The 16,381-nt window shown below is 31.2% G+C and overlaps 2 protein-coding genes across 2 annotated transcripts; both read right to left on the bottom strand.

Annotated features, from left to right (window-relative positions):
• Positions 1–1,420: 1,420 nt before the first annotated feature.
• On the bottom strand, positions 1,421–13,800 carry LOC115884908 (serine proteinase stubble-like). Its single transcript, XM_030903630.1, has 6 exons — positions 13,760–13,800; positions 13,341–13,700; positions 7,618–7,795; positions 7,008–7,276; positions 3,953–4,151; positions 1,421–2,048 (listed from the first exon to the last, which is right to left on the bottom strand). Exons 2-6 carry the CDS (start codon positions 13,399–13,401, stop codon positions 1,931–1,933), a joined length of 825 nt encoding a protein of 274 aa, XP_030759490.1. The 5' UTR covers positions 13,402–13,700; positions 13,760–13,800; the 3' UTR covers positions 1,421–1,930.
• A 742-nt stretch (positions 13,801–14,542) lies between these two features.
• On the bottom strand, positions 14,543–16,300 carry LOC115884816 (salivary glue protein Sgs-3-like; the record flags this gene model as incomplete). The annotated part of the gene is made up of 3 exons (XM_030903516.1): positions 16,273–16,300; positions 15,908–16,215; positions 14,543–15,055 (listed from the first exon to the last, which is right to left on the bottom strand). Coding segments are annotated over exons 1-3 (849 nt in total), but the record flags the coding sequence as incomplete, so codon positions are not given.
• Positions 16,301–16,381: the final 81 nt, after the last annotated feature.

The raw sequence follows: 16,381 nt of genomic DNA, 5'->3' as shown, positions 1-16,381 counted from the left end.
TTTTCGAGACATATTAATATTTTATTATCTAATCTAGGTTAAACCTTATTAACTCTTCTCTGCTGTCTCAGTAATTTTTAGCAAATTCATTTTAGCAACATTTTAAACAACAATTTAGACTTGGCTTTTAGTTCTCAGATTTGGACTTTTTAGTCCGTCCCCAATTCAAGCAAACCATAGATATGTTTTTTCCGTCAACCGCAGAGAGTTCGCGTCAACTTCGTCTACCATTTTACAAAGGGGAGCTGGAAAAATATTGCACCCAGTTCCCCAGTTGTTAATCTACGCTACCGTATTCTTAGTATACATTTAGATCGAGGCTATTTAAATTCACCTAATGTTATTCATTCTTTTTTTTGCTGCCAATCATATTTATTAGTTATTAATAAAAGAATAGTGGGTAAAACTATACAGGGTGGGTCTTAAATAAATGCAAATATTTTCAGGGGTGGTATATTTCGACCCCAGGACCCCAGGTCTATGAGGTTTTTTTTTGCAAAAAAATATGTTAAAAATCGAACATTTTCTTTTAAATTTTCCTGTATATTTTAGTAAACTTTTTAGAACTTCCTGTTCACCGCAAATTTTCCCACGGTATAGTTTCTTAATCTCTAATATTACGGCACTAAAAGAGATGCGAATACCGAAAAATTGAGGTGGCTCAATTTTTTTTTAAAAATAATTTTTTTTTAAATTTCCAAACTGTAATAACTCGATTGAACTTATTTGAAACTCGATAAAGAGAATATATTATGTTTATTTTATTGAGATCTACTAGTCCTGAAAATATCAGCACTTAGACTCACCTTGTATAATAAAAATTTTCAAACCGAACAAACAACAGATGATTATTAAAATTATACATGTCCCAGAGAAAGACATTTTACAATAGTTATTTTACAAATTGGTGTTTATGTTTAAAAGCAACTGACGATTATACTGATGCAAATTGATTAATTAGTTATGGATCACCTTAGTGATCCATAACTAACTAATACGTAATACGTACTAATGACGTAAGATCCTTATCTTACGTCATTTTAGTTAGAAGATTAACCGTTTAATTTTTGCTAATCCAATATTTTTTGAGCTCTGATCGGGACCGGCCCACCGGCCCACCGGGAATTTTCCCGTTTTCCCATATGGCCCATCCACCCCTGGCACTTAGTGCACTATGATATTCATGACAAATGGTGAAGGACTCGAAGATTGTTTCTCATAAATTTACAGTAAACTGATCGTGCTGCCATCTAAACAACTAGACCGTAAACTCAAAGTACCTTAAGGTTGTTTAAATTCTTATTCATTGAATTATTAGTGCGATTAGTTTGTACATAGATGGCACTGTGTGTTATAAAAAGAAAATTATATTAAATAAAAATCCGTAGATACTATAAATAATGTTTTATTGTTGGTTTTTCTACATAAAAAACTGTAGTTACAGGCACCAATAATTTACTATGTACAATTAACGTAAAAAACATATATTTAAAACTTTTTTTGAATAACATATATATTCTTCAGTCTATATATTAAAGTTATTTGTATTTTTTTTTACTTAATATACTATGGGAATATAAAATGTGATATGGAGCAAGAAAAATGAGCTATTTTCTTCTTAATGCTGTTAAATAAAGAAAAAAATATATCTACTATATATTTAATAAATATTAGGTGATAAAAGGTATTTTGTGCATAATATTAAAATAAATAAATATAATATCAAAATTTCTGTTTTTTTGTTTGTTTCTTAACTCTAAGTCGTAGAAAAATACTGTACAATAATTCGATACTTAGTTCACTTATTAAATGTCATTTTTTTTCTTTGAGAAAATCTTGTTTTATCACAAAAAGTACGTTTTTTAATGTTTATAAAAACACTCGCGCTTTGTATTTGTCGTTTGGTTCGTTGTTTTTTTTTCGTTTGGTTCTAGAACTGTAGAATTTTATTGATCCACACTCTAAACTCGCTGATCCTAGTGTAGACTCCCGGTTGGTTCGGTTCTGCACAGCCTATACCCCAAGATATGATGCCGGCTAAAAGAAACCTAAAAATAAAACAAAATAAAATTAAAGAAAATATTAAATATAAATAAAATATAAAAACATATTAAAAAAAAATTACCATAAAGATTTAAAAAAATATATATATTTAAAGAGATTTTACTAATAGAAAATAATGATCATAAAAATAGATTATCTATACAGGGTGTTTCAAAACGAATGCGAAAAACTTTAGGGGGTGATTCCTTGTTCAAAATAAAGGGTAGTTTGCTTTATAAACGTTGGGTCAAAAGTCAACCATTAGGAAGATATCGCGGTACAAAGATGGCGGAAATATAATGTTTTTATTTTTTATCTTGAAAACGAAAAGAGATAGACTAATGAATTTTATGGAAGCATTACTGTTATGAAAACACACTTTCAGGTAATTTTTTTACTTTTTTAAAATGAGTGGAAGGGGTTGAAATAAACTACCCCTATCATTCTTGTTAACGAAATTTAAAGAAAAATCTTATCAAACACATGCAAATTCTTTAATTTGGACAGTTTAGTTTGTTTAGAAACTTTTTTACCTCTTGTGTTTTTTTGATAAAACTCACCGATTCGAAATTAAAAAATAAAATGTAAATCATTACATGTCAGGACAAAAAACATTTTTAGATTAAGAATCTAGTGATAATAACGATAATAATAATCATCTAGATAATATCGTATTGCAGTAGAGTAATGTCAAATAAAATAATATTAGGAATATCCTAAAAAGTAACAGCGGCCGACTAGATTTTTTCGTAAAAAAATTACAGCAGCCCACTAGATTCTTTATCAGAAAATGTTTTTTGTCCTGACATGCTTTACATTTTATTTTTTAATTTCAAATCGGTGAGTTTTATCAAAAAAATACAAGAGATAAAAAAGTTTCTAAACAAACTAAACTATCCAAACTAATTTTTTTGCATGTGTTTGATAAGATTTTTCTTTAAATTTCGTTAACAAGATTGATAGGGGTAGTTTATTTCAACCCCTTCCACTCATTTTAAAAAAGTGAAAAAATTACCTGAAAGTGTGTTTTCATAACAGTAATGCTTCCATAAAATTTTATTTGTCTATCTCTGTTCGTTTTCAAGGTAAAAAATAAAAACATTATTTTTCCGCCATCTTTGTACCGCAATATCTCCCTAATGGTTGACTTTTGACCCAACGTTTATGAAGCAAACTACCCTTTATTTTGAACAAGGAATCACCCCCTGAAGTTTTTCGCATTTGTTTTGAAACACCCTGTATTTTGGCGCTAAAATGACGACGAATGAAAAAAAAAAACTGCCTAACACTCATCACCGTAGTCATGGCGATAATGGTTTTTAAAAAATACCATTGTCAAATATATTAATTCGTTCCTGTTCCTTTAAATAAAAGACTATGAAAGATGTCTAATATTATTTATACCATACGATTGAAAAGGAACGCCGTCAAAGACGGCAGGGGAATGACAGTCGATGATACTTTTGGCGGGGTTAATCTCTAGACGGTCTACTAAAAATTGACATAAAACTTGTCAAAGTAAACGACATCTAGAGATTGACCTCGTCAAAATTATATTTGATTATCATTACCCAGCCGTCTTTGACGCCGTTTTTTTTCGATCGTAAGGTGTATATTATATTCATGCATTAGAGGCGGGATTGACATCATGATTCCATCTTTGACAGTTTTGTGTGACGTTTCAATTGACATATTTGAAATCGATTTGAAATCTCGCGGATCTGTTGTGCTTTTTCGAGCATTATTCTATGTTATTTATTATTTAATCTATCGGTTTTGTTTAGAGGTACTAAATCAGGAAGGATATTGTGTCAGAGCTTAAATTTATAGTCAGATTATTGCAAATTCCAGAAAAGGTTTAAAATAGTTAAGCAGCTCAGCGAATTCAATTTGGCAGACATGTCCAAACCTTTTGTCCTCTCTTTGTATGACCATTGGTCCTCCTGAATCACCCTCGCATGAGTCAAAACCACCTTTTCTCCATCCTGCGCATATAAATATGTTGGGGATGTGCTCAATGTACCCTGCAGATCGGTACATTGTTTCGCAGACTGAATTGTTGATCACTGGTACGGACACTTCTTGCAGAACGCTCGGTAGAGGTCCATCTGTATGAGAAAATACAATTATTAGTTGAGAATTTGAAAAAATTAATTTTATTTGAAAGGGGTAGATATAATGTGATAATATAATATTATGAAATACCGGTTGCCTCTCAAAAGTGGCTCACCTCCTATAACTTTTTTATTTTTTCAGATAAAAAAATGAGACTTGGTATGATAGTATATGACATAAATTGGGATTGATTGACATATTCAATTGTTTTCGGTCACTTCCTGTTTCACCGTAAATGACTACAACTTTTGATTTATAAATGGCACCCTTGGTATTTTTTTACATTATTCGATTGAAAATGACACTCTGAATCGAATGACATATCAAATGTCAACTTTTGATATATTCACTCAAAAATAAATTGTATTTTAAATTTCAATCTAGAGTGCCATGACTGTGTTAAAAACTCTAAATTTTAATCAAGGAGCCTTGGAAAAATAGATTTTGATCGTCTAATGTTTTTAGTGTCTTATCCTGGCCGTTTAAAAGATGCCCAAATCGTATTTTTAACCATATCTCAATTTTTTCAAATGGAACGAGGGTGGCTCATTAGCATATTTTGAAAAAGCATTTTTTAACGAATAATTTCCGCATGTTACAATTTCACATAAACCATATGCAAAAATGTCAAAAGTTGACATATATGATATGTCATTCTATTCAGAGTGTCATTTTCTATCGAATAAAGTAAAAAAATACCGAGGGTGCCATTTAAAATTCAAAAGTTTTAGTCATTTCCGGTGAAACCGGAAGTGACAGAAAACAAATGAACATGTCAATAAATCCCAATTTATTTCATATTCTAATATACCAAATCTCGTTGTTTTATCTGAAAAAATAAAAAAGTTATAGGGGCGAGCCACTTTTGAGACGCACCCGGTATAATATCTTTACTAAAAGATAGTACTAACTAATATTGGCTTTATATTTGAAATTTATACAACGTTTTGGTGAGATGTATCACCGACTAATACGACGAATAATAATTATTTAATATAATCAACAAGTCCACAAATGACGCTATGTTTTCCCTCCTTAATAAAGTTTACTCCAGCCTAAACAACTATCATTCTACAGCAACAATTTTCTGTGATTTTTCTAAGGCGTTCGATTGTGTAAATCATAAGATCTTAATTAATAAACTGCAGCACTATGGGTTCAGGGGATCATCTCTCGAATGGTTTAAGTCGTATCTGAGCAACAGAAGTCAACTTGTGAGGGTGGATACCACGTTGTCTTCTAGAAAGCCAATAGAATGTGGAGTACCACAAGGCTCAGTACTAGCCCCTATTTTGTTTCTTCTTTTTATTAACGACATTGCTAACATAAACATCAGTGGCAAAATATGTCTTTTTGCGGACGACACTAGCTTCACTTGGAGCAACAAGGACATCACGGCACTTCATAGGATTATATCAAATGACTTAATCACCATTAAATCTTGATGCGATTCGAACCTCCTGAATCTCAACATTTCTAAAACTAAAGCTTTGTCGTATAAAAACTCGTTGCAGCCTTTTGTACTTAACAACACCACCACTGACGTCGTCAAATCTGTAAAGTTCTTGGGGCTTGTTGTGGACGATTCTCTGAAATGGGACATACATATCGAAGCTTTGTCGAAAAAATTGAGTTCTGCCTGTTTTGCATTAAGGTCTGTTTCTAAGGAGCTTAACTTGTCAGTGGCTAGAACTGTTTATTATGCACTTTTTGAGTCGCATCTCAGATATGCCCTTCCATTCTGGGGTACGTGTTGTGCAACTCAATTTGACCGCATTTTCAGGCTCCAGAAGAGAACTGTTCGATGTTCACTGGAACTAAACAGCAGAACTCATTGCCGGGACTTTTTAAAAAATTAAAATATTGACTCTTCCTTCCTTATTTATATTTGAATCCGTTTGCCTAATACGTAAGCATGTATCAGCTTCTCAAGAAAGGCCATCTCACACTTATCCACCCAGGAACGCGGAGCAAGATCTTTATCTACCTACCCCACGCTCAGAGCTAGTTAAAAGTTCAATATTATACAACTCGAAAAAATGCACAATCACCTGCCATCTGAAATCAAATCCATAACATCATTTTCTTCATTTCGCAAAGCATTGAACTCTTATTTACTAGACAAGGCTTTCTACGCCGTAAATGAATTATATTTTGAAAATCGAATTTGATCTTGTAAACACTGGTCTAATGTGTGCTATTGCTATATTTACTAATGACATCGAAATGAATTTATTTAGAGGTCATTGATATTTTACTATTAACTAGCTAAATATTTTTGAATATTATTTTTATTTTTTTGTTCTTTGACATTATAAACATTTATAAATGTTTATTTTAACAATAAGACTGACAATATTATTTGTATAATGTTTTGTATTATCTTTTGTTTGTTTGTTTGTGTACCTTGTTTTTTTTACTTTGTTTGTTAGTTTACCTTTGTCTACAAATTGAAAAAATTTTTGACAATAAAGGCATTTATTTATTTATTTATTTATTTATAATCCCTACAATTACTGAGCTTATAAAATAGAGCAAGACATTCATTCATGAAGAGTTGGTTGCAATGAAGCGTCATTTTTTCTAATTGGGACGCCGACAGCATTTCGTACGTTATTTAGAGCTCTGGATCGCAAGCGACAATTGCTATTTGGGACAGCAAGGCTCCTTAACAACAGGAAGAAAAGGACAAAAGCAGTACAAAAATAGGTACCTACTAAAACTATTTTTATTTTACTCAAAACAGTTGGCTGGTGGACTGCCGGTTGCAGTATTCGAACCCATAACCTTTAGAGCTGTACCGCTATGCCACCGGGAACCTGCACATGCATGTGTTAAATGAAACATACCTTCATACAATCTTCCCCATCCAGTTACATAAGCAGTTCTTCCAACAAAGTTCTCGTCTTCGGTAGGAACACAGATTGGAATGATGTTAGGTTGAAACTGAACTGGTTCGTAGAACCTGAGCAATGCCAAGTCGTACTCGAACGTCCTAGGGTCGAAGTTTGGATGAGAGGCTACTATCTGGACTCTTCTTTCTTCATGAAGGTAGGGTTCTCCTTCGGTGGAGAGATCGTGTTCTCCCAGTCGAAGTAGAAGGTCACTTGGAGGTACGCTGTGGAAGAGAAATAGTTTAAATGGATTGGAATAAATAAACTCAGAAAAATGTTAAAGTAAAATGTTATCAGTAAATTCGGGTAATGTGAAATAGATAGGGGTAACATGGAATCCACTATATTTTAAAAATAATGTCTCATCTAGGTTCTAATAGCTAAAAGATCAATAATAATTATTTTGTAGAATGTTCACAACAATAAAAGTTAAACTTTGACACTGATAGATAATATAAAAAATAACTCTATTGTTTAGATCATTAAAAATTTAATTTTATCTAGAACAAGATTATTTGAATCCAAGAAACATTAACAAGTATAAAGAAAAATGTTTTGTACTTACTTGTCAACGCAATGGGCAGCTGTTATAGCCCAATTCTCGTTCAGCAAAGCTGCACCGCACTTGTGTAGGTACGTGGAGGTTCTCCATTGTCTGAGGGATATCTGCCAAGGCCATTTTCCAAAGCTGGACTTTTCTCCTCCGACTATCCTGGCCTCTGGCCACATTCTCCTACCGCATACTGTCGTAATTGAAACGTTTTTTAAATCTCTTACTTTTATGGAGAATGTATGGAGTATAATAACTGTGAGAAGAATGGTAAGTTCTTGAATAAACATTTAATCCAAAATGCTTATATTTAGTAGTAGGTGATAACGTTATTTAGTTTTACAATGTGTTACAATAATTACTAGGGGTGGTGAAGCTATACCGGGTGTCCCATCAGCGGTTCATTCACCGGTTCGCCATGAACATCTAAGGTCTAAGGTATCAAATAGACAACATTTAATTACTAGGACTGTTTATAACATAACATAAAGAAGTAAATTGGTCTTTAATGGCTATTTTTTTTATAAAACTGTTATGTAATTTAAAACAGGTTTAATTTGAAAAAAATGTTGAAGGTAATAATTTTTAATACAACAGAGTTGGAGTCAGGGAACAAGGAATAAATTAAACATTTAATTAGACTATTTTTCCTAATTTAAAGCTGCTTTATTTTTAAAATTCTATTTGTAGTTTCCTGCAAGCACGTAATTCAAATAATATACGGGGGTCTATTATTGTATAAGTGCAAGTATTTTTAACTGGCATTTACGACCTCAGAAACACGCCAATATACCGGGAATATCAAGAGAATATCTTAACCATCTAAGATTTGCTGATGACACAGTCCTAATAGTCAATAGTCCTCAAGAACTACAAACACAAATTAACGAACTAAATACAGCCAGCAATAAAGTAGGCCTCAAAGTGAATTTAGCAAAAACTAAACTAATGTACAACGAACTGGTAGACAGAAAAGATATTCTATAAACTAAACTAATGTATAACAAACTGGGACATCATAAGGCAACTGCAGGTGGCACAACGCTCAATGAAAGGAAATGTGCTGGGAATAACCAAGCAACACCGTAAAAGAATAGAGTGGATACGACAAAAGAGCCAGGAAATAGATCTCATCCACAGAATCAAATCCCTCAAGTGGCAATGCAGGAAAAATTAGGAAAATTAATTTAATTTTTGTCAGTGACATTTAGCTGAAAGCCAGCCGATTGATACCGGTGGTTCTCAAAATGTCAGCATTATCTCTTAAATTTTCAATTAATTAGATAACTCGGTTATTGTCAATTTATTTTAAATGATGATAAACAGAAAATATGTTTCTTCTATCCAGATCATCCATTAAAATAGTTGCCCTTATTTTAGAAACACCTTATATACATATCAATAAAAATGGCGGAAAAGGTAAACTATAGTGTAGAATTTTCTAAAAATAAGAACAATATTTTTGCTTTTTCATTTACATGTTTGACATAATTTCAATTATTATGAGTTCAAACTGAAATATTGTTTTTAATTATTACACGGAAGATGTAATAATTGAACTTATTAATGTAATTAATTATACGTATGATAAGAGAACCATTTCCTCCACTATTGTATTCAAATAAAAGCACACAGTAGGTATATTATTTCCTCTTAATAATATATTTTCGCTCATGCAAAAAAGGCATGATAATATATCCATAAAAGTAGAATTTTCACATGGTTCACGGCATTTCTAGATCTACAAAGGTCTCACATATTTAATTTTTCATATACTGTATGATCGAAAAAAAAACGGCTTGGAAATGACGATCAGTGACATTCCCCATATAATTTAACATATAAAATGACAACGATCCTCATTTCAAAGCCATCGCTGACGCCGTTTTTTTTGATCATACAGTATATACAGGGTGGTCTGAACTTTATTCCGGAAACTTCGGCATCATATTCTGACAAAAATAAGTAAAAAAGTTATTAAGTTATTATAAGTTAAAAGTATAAATGTAGAAGATTATTTATATAGTTTTGATTATTAGGCGTCCCGCTTTCAATATGGCAATATTCGTAAAAAAAATCGCATTAAAAGTGTTTATACTCATTTCACCCGGTATATAATGACGAACGTATATCTACATACAAACGACATTAAATTCCCATGGGATTTTAAAAGCCGACGCGCACATTTGCACACAAAATACACGCGCACTCACACAATCGCACTCACGCAAGCCATAAGCGTCGAGTACACGGTCCGCTAACGAAGTTTACACGGCCAGAAAAAAGCTTAATTGTGTTGTTGAATAGCGCCCGATGAGCTTCCAAAGAACAAGAGCTGGAAGCGTACAACGTACGTTCGATTGTCCGGTTTACGGTTTTTTACGGCTCGTAATATGAAAATATAGGAATGTCCGGCAATATCGATATTTTGAAATATCGATATCGATATTATTTTTAATATTATCAATATCGACATTTTTTAGGAAAATTAGTTTTATCGATATTTTTACGGAATATCGATATCGATATATTTTTTTTAATTATTCACATTGATTTTTTTTTCGAAAATATCGATATCGATATTTTCTTGAAATTATCGATATCGATATTTTTTAGAAAATTATCGTATTCGATATTTTTACGGTAAGCATATATTGATATCGATGTCTGGAAAACAGCCGGGTAAAACAGAAATTAATAAATTTTTCTTTTCTCTTTGATTTATCCAAAATTTGATTTTTGTAAATAATATACAGGGTGTCCCAGATATAAGTGCAAGTATTTTAAGGAGTGGTAGATCTCGATAAAAGAAACATATTTTCCCTTTATCGTTTATCAAATTAGTCCAAAATAACGGAGTTATTTTACTTTGAAAATTTCCAATAAAAATGATTTTTTGCTAAAATTTTGAGAACCACCGGATCTTTTCTGGATTTTCTTTCTTGTATATTTGGTCTAATACCTATGTTGCCATATTATCAAGAAATTACGTTTTTTAACTAAAAAAAAATAAAAATAAATCGAATTTTCAAAATGAAATGCGCGAAAAAAAACCCATAGGCGTGTTTCTGGGGTTGAACTATACTACCAGTTAAAATACTTGCACTTATTTCTGAGACACCCTGTATAGGTATTCAGATGATATAATATTATATATATTTATTTTTGCAGAATTTTTGATATCGATAATTTTACTTTAAACATACTGATATCGGTCTCGGAAAAACGGCCAGGTAAATCAGAAAACTAGATATTTTTCGGAAATTTGATACACTGACGTAAAATCAAATTATGAACAAATTTTTTCTTTGACATTTTTCAACAAAATATATTGATATCGATATATTTTTTACAGAATTATCGATATTTGTAAATATTTTACTGTAAGTAAACATATTGATATCGATGTCCGAAAAAAAGCCTGGTAAAAAAGAAAACTAAATATTTTCGGAAATTTGGTACATTGACGTAAAACCAAATTATGAACTTTTGATATTTTTTCTTTTTTTATTTCTCTAAAAATATCGGTATCGATATTTTTTTATAAAATTATCTATATCAATATAACTTTTGAATTGAAAATTATCGATATCGATATTTTTTTAGGAAATTATCGATCTCGATTTTTACGATAAAATATTGATAATTAAATTATAATTAACAGAATATTCTAGCAACTGCCTGCAGCAATCAGTTGTATCCATATAGAAAAAGTCTAATATCTAGCTTATAAAACAAACTTTTGATTTCTAACCAAATTTTCTCTTGACAGATGATAATAAAAGGCCAAAAATGACATTCCTACCTTATATAATTTATAAAAAAAGTTAAAAGTTAGGTTAGGTTGTCTATTGTAGCTTTAAACTATCGATTTTTTGAGAAACGAAATATCCTTAAAGCTGTTTACAGCAACAAAATAAGGAATTTTAAAAAAAAAACACTGTTTTTTTTTTTTCTGGTTATTTGTTTTCCTTCTCTAGTGTATGTAGTTGCTGTTGCTTGTTCTCAGCCGCTTCTTCTTATAGTATTTTATTTCGATCGTGTAGGACGTAATTTACCTTGAAAAAGTTCGAAGAACTGGATCGCGAACAGGGACGAATTCAGTGTTGTTACATTTCAGCTAGTAGCAAATAAATAAATAAATAAATTATCTAGTAATTATACAGGGTTTTTTTTTTTTTAAGTGCAAATATTTTTCTGGTTGAGAATCTCGATAAAAGAAACGTATTTTCTTTGTAGTTTTTCAAATAAGTCCAATATATCTGAGTTATTTTATTTCTCGAAATTCTAAATTCAAAAAAAAAAATTTTGAGAACCACCAGATTTAGGGGTTTCTTTCTTAAAAATTTAATCTACTACCTATGTTGCCACATTATCAAGAAATTGTGTTTTTTAATTAAAAACTAAAAAAATATCCAAAATACCATGTATTTATTTAAATCTTTATAAAAGAGTATACCATTAATTAAATATAACAGCATTATTTCCGCCCATATACTAATTAATTACATACTTAATTGTGTTTGTTAATAAATTATTATAAATAAATGTGGATTTAAGTCAGAAATCACATAATAATAAGTTATCAAATTCAAAGTCTCTGTTATAAATAAGCATTTATTAAAAAATAAAATATCATTTTTAAGGTGTTACTTTTTATCACACTGTCTAATGCCCATAAAAATTCAGTTTTTTAGTATTTGAAGCAATTATTATTAATCATCGCAAACAGCTGTTAATGTAGTTTGAATACTTGGAATCATATTAATTGTCCTCTTTAACAAATATTTAAACAGTTTTTTTTTTTATTTTTTAATGAAATAAACGAATTATATCAACAATATTAGTATCTGTACTCTTTAAAAAATTTATACATCTTAAAAATAATCTAAGTCAATAGTCCATGGGTATATTGATAACAAAGTTCTAAATTACAAGAAAATGCATTTTCTACGGAAACTTAAAGAAATAGGAAAAAATGGTATATAATTTGATAGACAATTAAATTGCGCATCTAATTCATTTCGTAAAATATACAGGTGTTCCATACTAAAATGTTGCTGCTTGAAGCTAATAATTATTTAAAATAAATTTTTAGACACTCTGTATAAGGTAGTATTATTTTTATTAGTTGCAACACACACCGATCAGTAACAAATCAGTAAATATTTAGTATTAAAAAACTTGATACCTCTTGGAGAAATATTTTAAAATTTTTACTGCAATTTCAATAAAATTGAAAATATTTCAAAAACGGTAAGGTTTAAGTATAATAAATCTTAATCAAATTGTCTTATTTTAATCGTAGAAACTAAAATGTATAACAAGGTGTTCATTTAAAAAAATACAACTTGATATTTTTTACTTATTTGGGACACTCTGTATTCTGTAAAATTATTTTTAAATTGTACCCCTAATAGTCCTTCATCGAACCTTAAAACTCATAATTTGTAAAAATCTCATCGTTTTCTAGCTAAATAATTCGTGTCGTATGTGTGAACAACCCTGTAGATAACACTACCATCTGCCTATATGATTATGCTGAGATATTAAAAATTCCTCAAATCCGACCCTGCTTTAAAATTTAATTTGGAATATAAAAAAAAAAAACTTTTCTTTTATTAATAATCCTCTTATATTATTATCTTACCATCCTTCTCTATCATACTGGATAATTATATTCACATTACCAACGGAAAACATAAAAAGAAATACGAAAATTTTTTCAGCAGACTTACCATCTGTAAAATCGCTCATATTCACTGGCTTTTTCGTAACTTCTTCTGTAGTAGACGTCATGATACCAGTACTCGTTGACGTTGAACTCTCAGTACCACTGACATTTACTATATCAGTGACATTTGGAGCAGCTGTTGTTGTCAAAGACACGACATACTCTTCTGTGGTTGGCGATATAGGTTCCTTGATGGTTGTTGGAACTGGTACTTCTACTAAACCTGGACTAGATGTTGATTCTGATGTAGACACAGGTTCTATTGAGCTAGTACTAGAGGTAGATTCGTTTTTCTGTTGATCTGACGTAGTAGTAACACTGGGAAGCAGTACCCAACTATCAGTCGTGGTTATGGGAATCCATTCTGTAAAATATCAGCTTTATATAGTGTTTTTGACATGTACAAAGTACCTGATGAAGTACCATTAGTCACATTTCCTATCAAAAAGGTTTCGTTTACTGGTGCTAGGTTGTAGGTGCTTTTAACATCCTCTAAAGTCCATGTTACTAGTCCTGGAGGCTGTGATGTAGTTGAACTTGGTGATGTTATTGTAGTACTTGAATATACTGTAGTAGACGTGCTTGAAGCAGTACTGGAACTTGCAGTAGTACTGCTTGATTCTAGAATTAGATAATACATACCATTTTTAAACTATTAAACATACTTTTATTTTACCCGAAGAAATAGAAGTTGTACTAATTCCTGTAGTACTGTAATCTGTAGGTTTTGAAGACGTGGTATTAACGATAGTTAACAATCCAGAGCTCTCAATAACCTCATTAGAAAGGGGATTTATATTGTATTACCTCAAAACTAGTAAGAGTTTTTATACTAGTAATATCTGTTGATTCAGTACTTTCAGTTGATAATAAAGGTTTCTGACTGCTTGTTGAAGTAGACAAAGTGGTTGAAGAAGGTTGAGTAGTAACTAATTTTTGAGTTGTACTTGATGGTTTTGTAGTTAACTCTGTAATTTTCTCTGTAGAGCTAGATATTGAAGTTGTTGATTTTGTGGTTGTTGTTTGTAAGGGTCTCTTTGTTGTACTAACAGGTTTGGCTAAAATAAAATCTTACCAATAATACCTATATTACATAACAAGTAAAAGGAAGTAAAAGCGACTTTCAACATTTTAAAAAGTCAGTAATGTCAAAAAAGAATGTTATAAATAAAAAATACTTTACATGTAGTTTGTATATAGGAGTTTAGTATATACTTTCGTTGGTTTTACACTTGAAGGCTTTTTAGTAGTCGGCTTTTTCGTACTCGTATAAACTTTCTTAGTTGTAGTTGTCCTTCTTGTTGTACTATACGGTCGTTTAGTACTACTTAAAGCTGGTTTTATAGGTTTGCTTGTTCCCTTAGTTGTAGAAACCGGTTTAAAAGGTTTATTAGTCGTTGCAGCAGTTGGTTTATATGGTTTCTGTGATGGCTTAAATTTGGAAGTTGTTTTTATAGGTGCTACAGTGGTTATATTCGGTTTCCTAGTTGTTGACTGTGATGTAGTTCTGAACGTAGTGGTTTCTATGGAAGAACTACCAACAATTTGGAACGTTTGAAGTTTCTGAGGTACTGTAGTTATTTCTGTTGATGTGCTAGTGGTTACAGGTACTTTTTCGGCAAAAGGTTTAACTGTTGAGCTTAAAGGAAGTGACACAGAGCTGGGATGACTTGTACTTGATGTTTGTTTCTCTGTCCAAGATATACTTGATCCTACTTCCTATAAAATAATAGTTATTTATTATACAGAGTGGTCCGATGAATTTGAAATATGCCAAGTTGTAAAGGTTCAACAGAATTATCGTATTTTTTTCTAGATAAATTCATGACACTGAAAAACATAAAAGAGTTCCTAAATTTATCATTTCCAGCCAAAAACCAAGTCAAGTTTATTTTTTTGTCAATAATGATATGTATTGACTATTTTTATTCCAAGTATCTCGAAAACGGCTGCCCATAGCGACTTTACCAAGATATATTTTTACGTAAAAATGACAGAAAATGTTAATTTATACAGGTATGGACAAAAAAAGAGTTATTACTCTTCAAAAAAGTTAAAAAATATATAGGTGATGAAATGAATTTTTCATGTCAAAAATACCCAAAACCACCTTGATTCAAAATGTCGACTTTAAATGAATGAGTAAGAGGGGGGGTTAATCACGACCTTAAAGATCTATTGTGGTCCCCTTCCTTGAGTCATCACACAGTCCATAACCCATCATACCTCTGTTGTAGAGGGACAGAGTATTTCCCATACTCCCAACAACAGTTCGACTTCATTTCAATTCAGACCCGAAAATCTGACCATTAGTTTTTGGTAGTGGTGGGAGGTTGGTAAGGGGTATGGGTGGGGTTAAAATTCTAAAAAATCGTAACTCCAAAATTACAGTAGCTATGAACGCGGTTTTCAAATTAAGATTAGAATAATATTTGTAACAAATTTGTAATAACATCAAAATCAAATGTGCTGAAGTTTTCGAGATATTAACATATTTTAATATGGGCGGCTAATAAAAGCCCCGGCGCCAATTTTTTACTTATCTTGATAAGTATAACATTATTTACTTACAGTAATCACACTACTAGTACTACTACTAGTACTGCTGGTATTTCCCATTAAAGCAAGCGTAGTATTATGGATCCTCTCTGGTGGTTCTCGACTATCCAAAATGACGTTAGATTCTATGTTATTTCCTAAATCTTTCACTGGTTCGATGTGACAACAGGAACCAAAATAAAATCTGTCTATGCAGGTACCCAAGTGAGTACCGTTGGCTTTTAGACAGTCTATGGCGAACATGCATACGCCACTGAGGTTGTTGTTCTTTCTGGATATACAGGGCAAGTTTCTGATGTTTCTGCCGTTCGTTGCAAAACCTGTAATAAAAGAAAACAGAATAAAAAAATAATAAAAGTATTAATAAAGTGAAATGCCTAGCTCTTGCAGATGATTGACTGTCATCTTAGCAAGAGATAATTAAATTAGACCTGAAATCAGTGATTAAGCGTAAAAAGTAGGCTTAGCGTTTAATGAGAAAAAAGA

Source organism: Sitophilus oryzae, unplaced genomic scaffold (assembly GCF_002938485.1).
Source record: "Sitophilus oryzae breed Bouriz unplaced genomic scaffold, Soryzae_2.0 scaffold_358_pilon_pilon, whole genome shotgun sequence".
Classification (NCBI taxonomy): domain Eukaryota; kingdom Metazoa; phylum Arthropoda; class Insecta; order Coleoptera; family Curculionidae; genus Sitophilus; species Sitophilus oryzae.
Note: the sequence above shows the minus strand (reverse complement) of the source record. Positions and strands in the feature narration are given on the sequence as shown.

Excerpts from the sequence above, each read along its gene's own strand:
- LOC115884908 (XM_030903630.1), bottom strand. The coding sequence starts at position 13,401 with ATGACGTCTACTACAGAAGAAGTTACGAAAAAGCCAGTGAATATGAGC. Across the intron at positions 4,152-7,007 it reads ATGGGGAAGATTGTATGAAG|ATGGACCTCTACCGAGCGTT; the intron begins GTATGTTTCATT and ends TTTCTCATACAG. Across the intron at positions 2,049-3,952 it reads ATACAAAGAGAGGACAAAAG|GTTTCTTTTAGCCGGCATCA; the intron begins GTTTGGACATGT and ends TTTTATTTTTAG.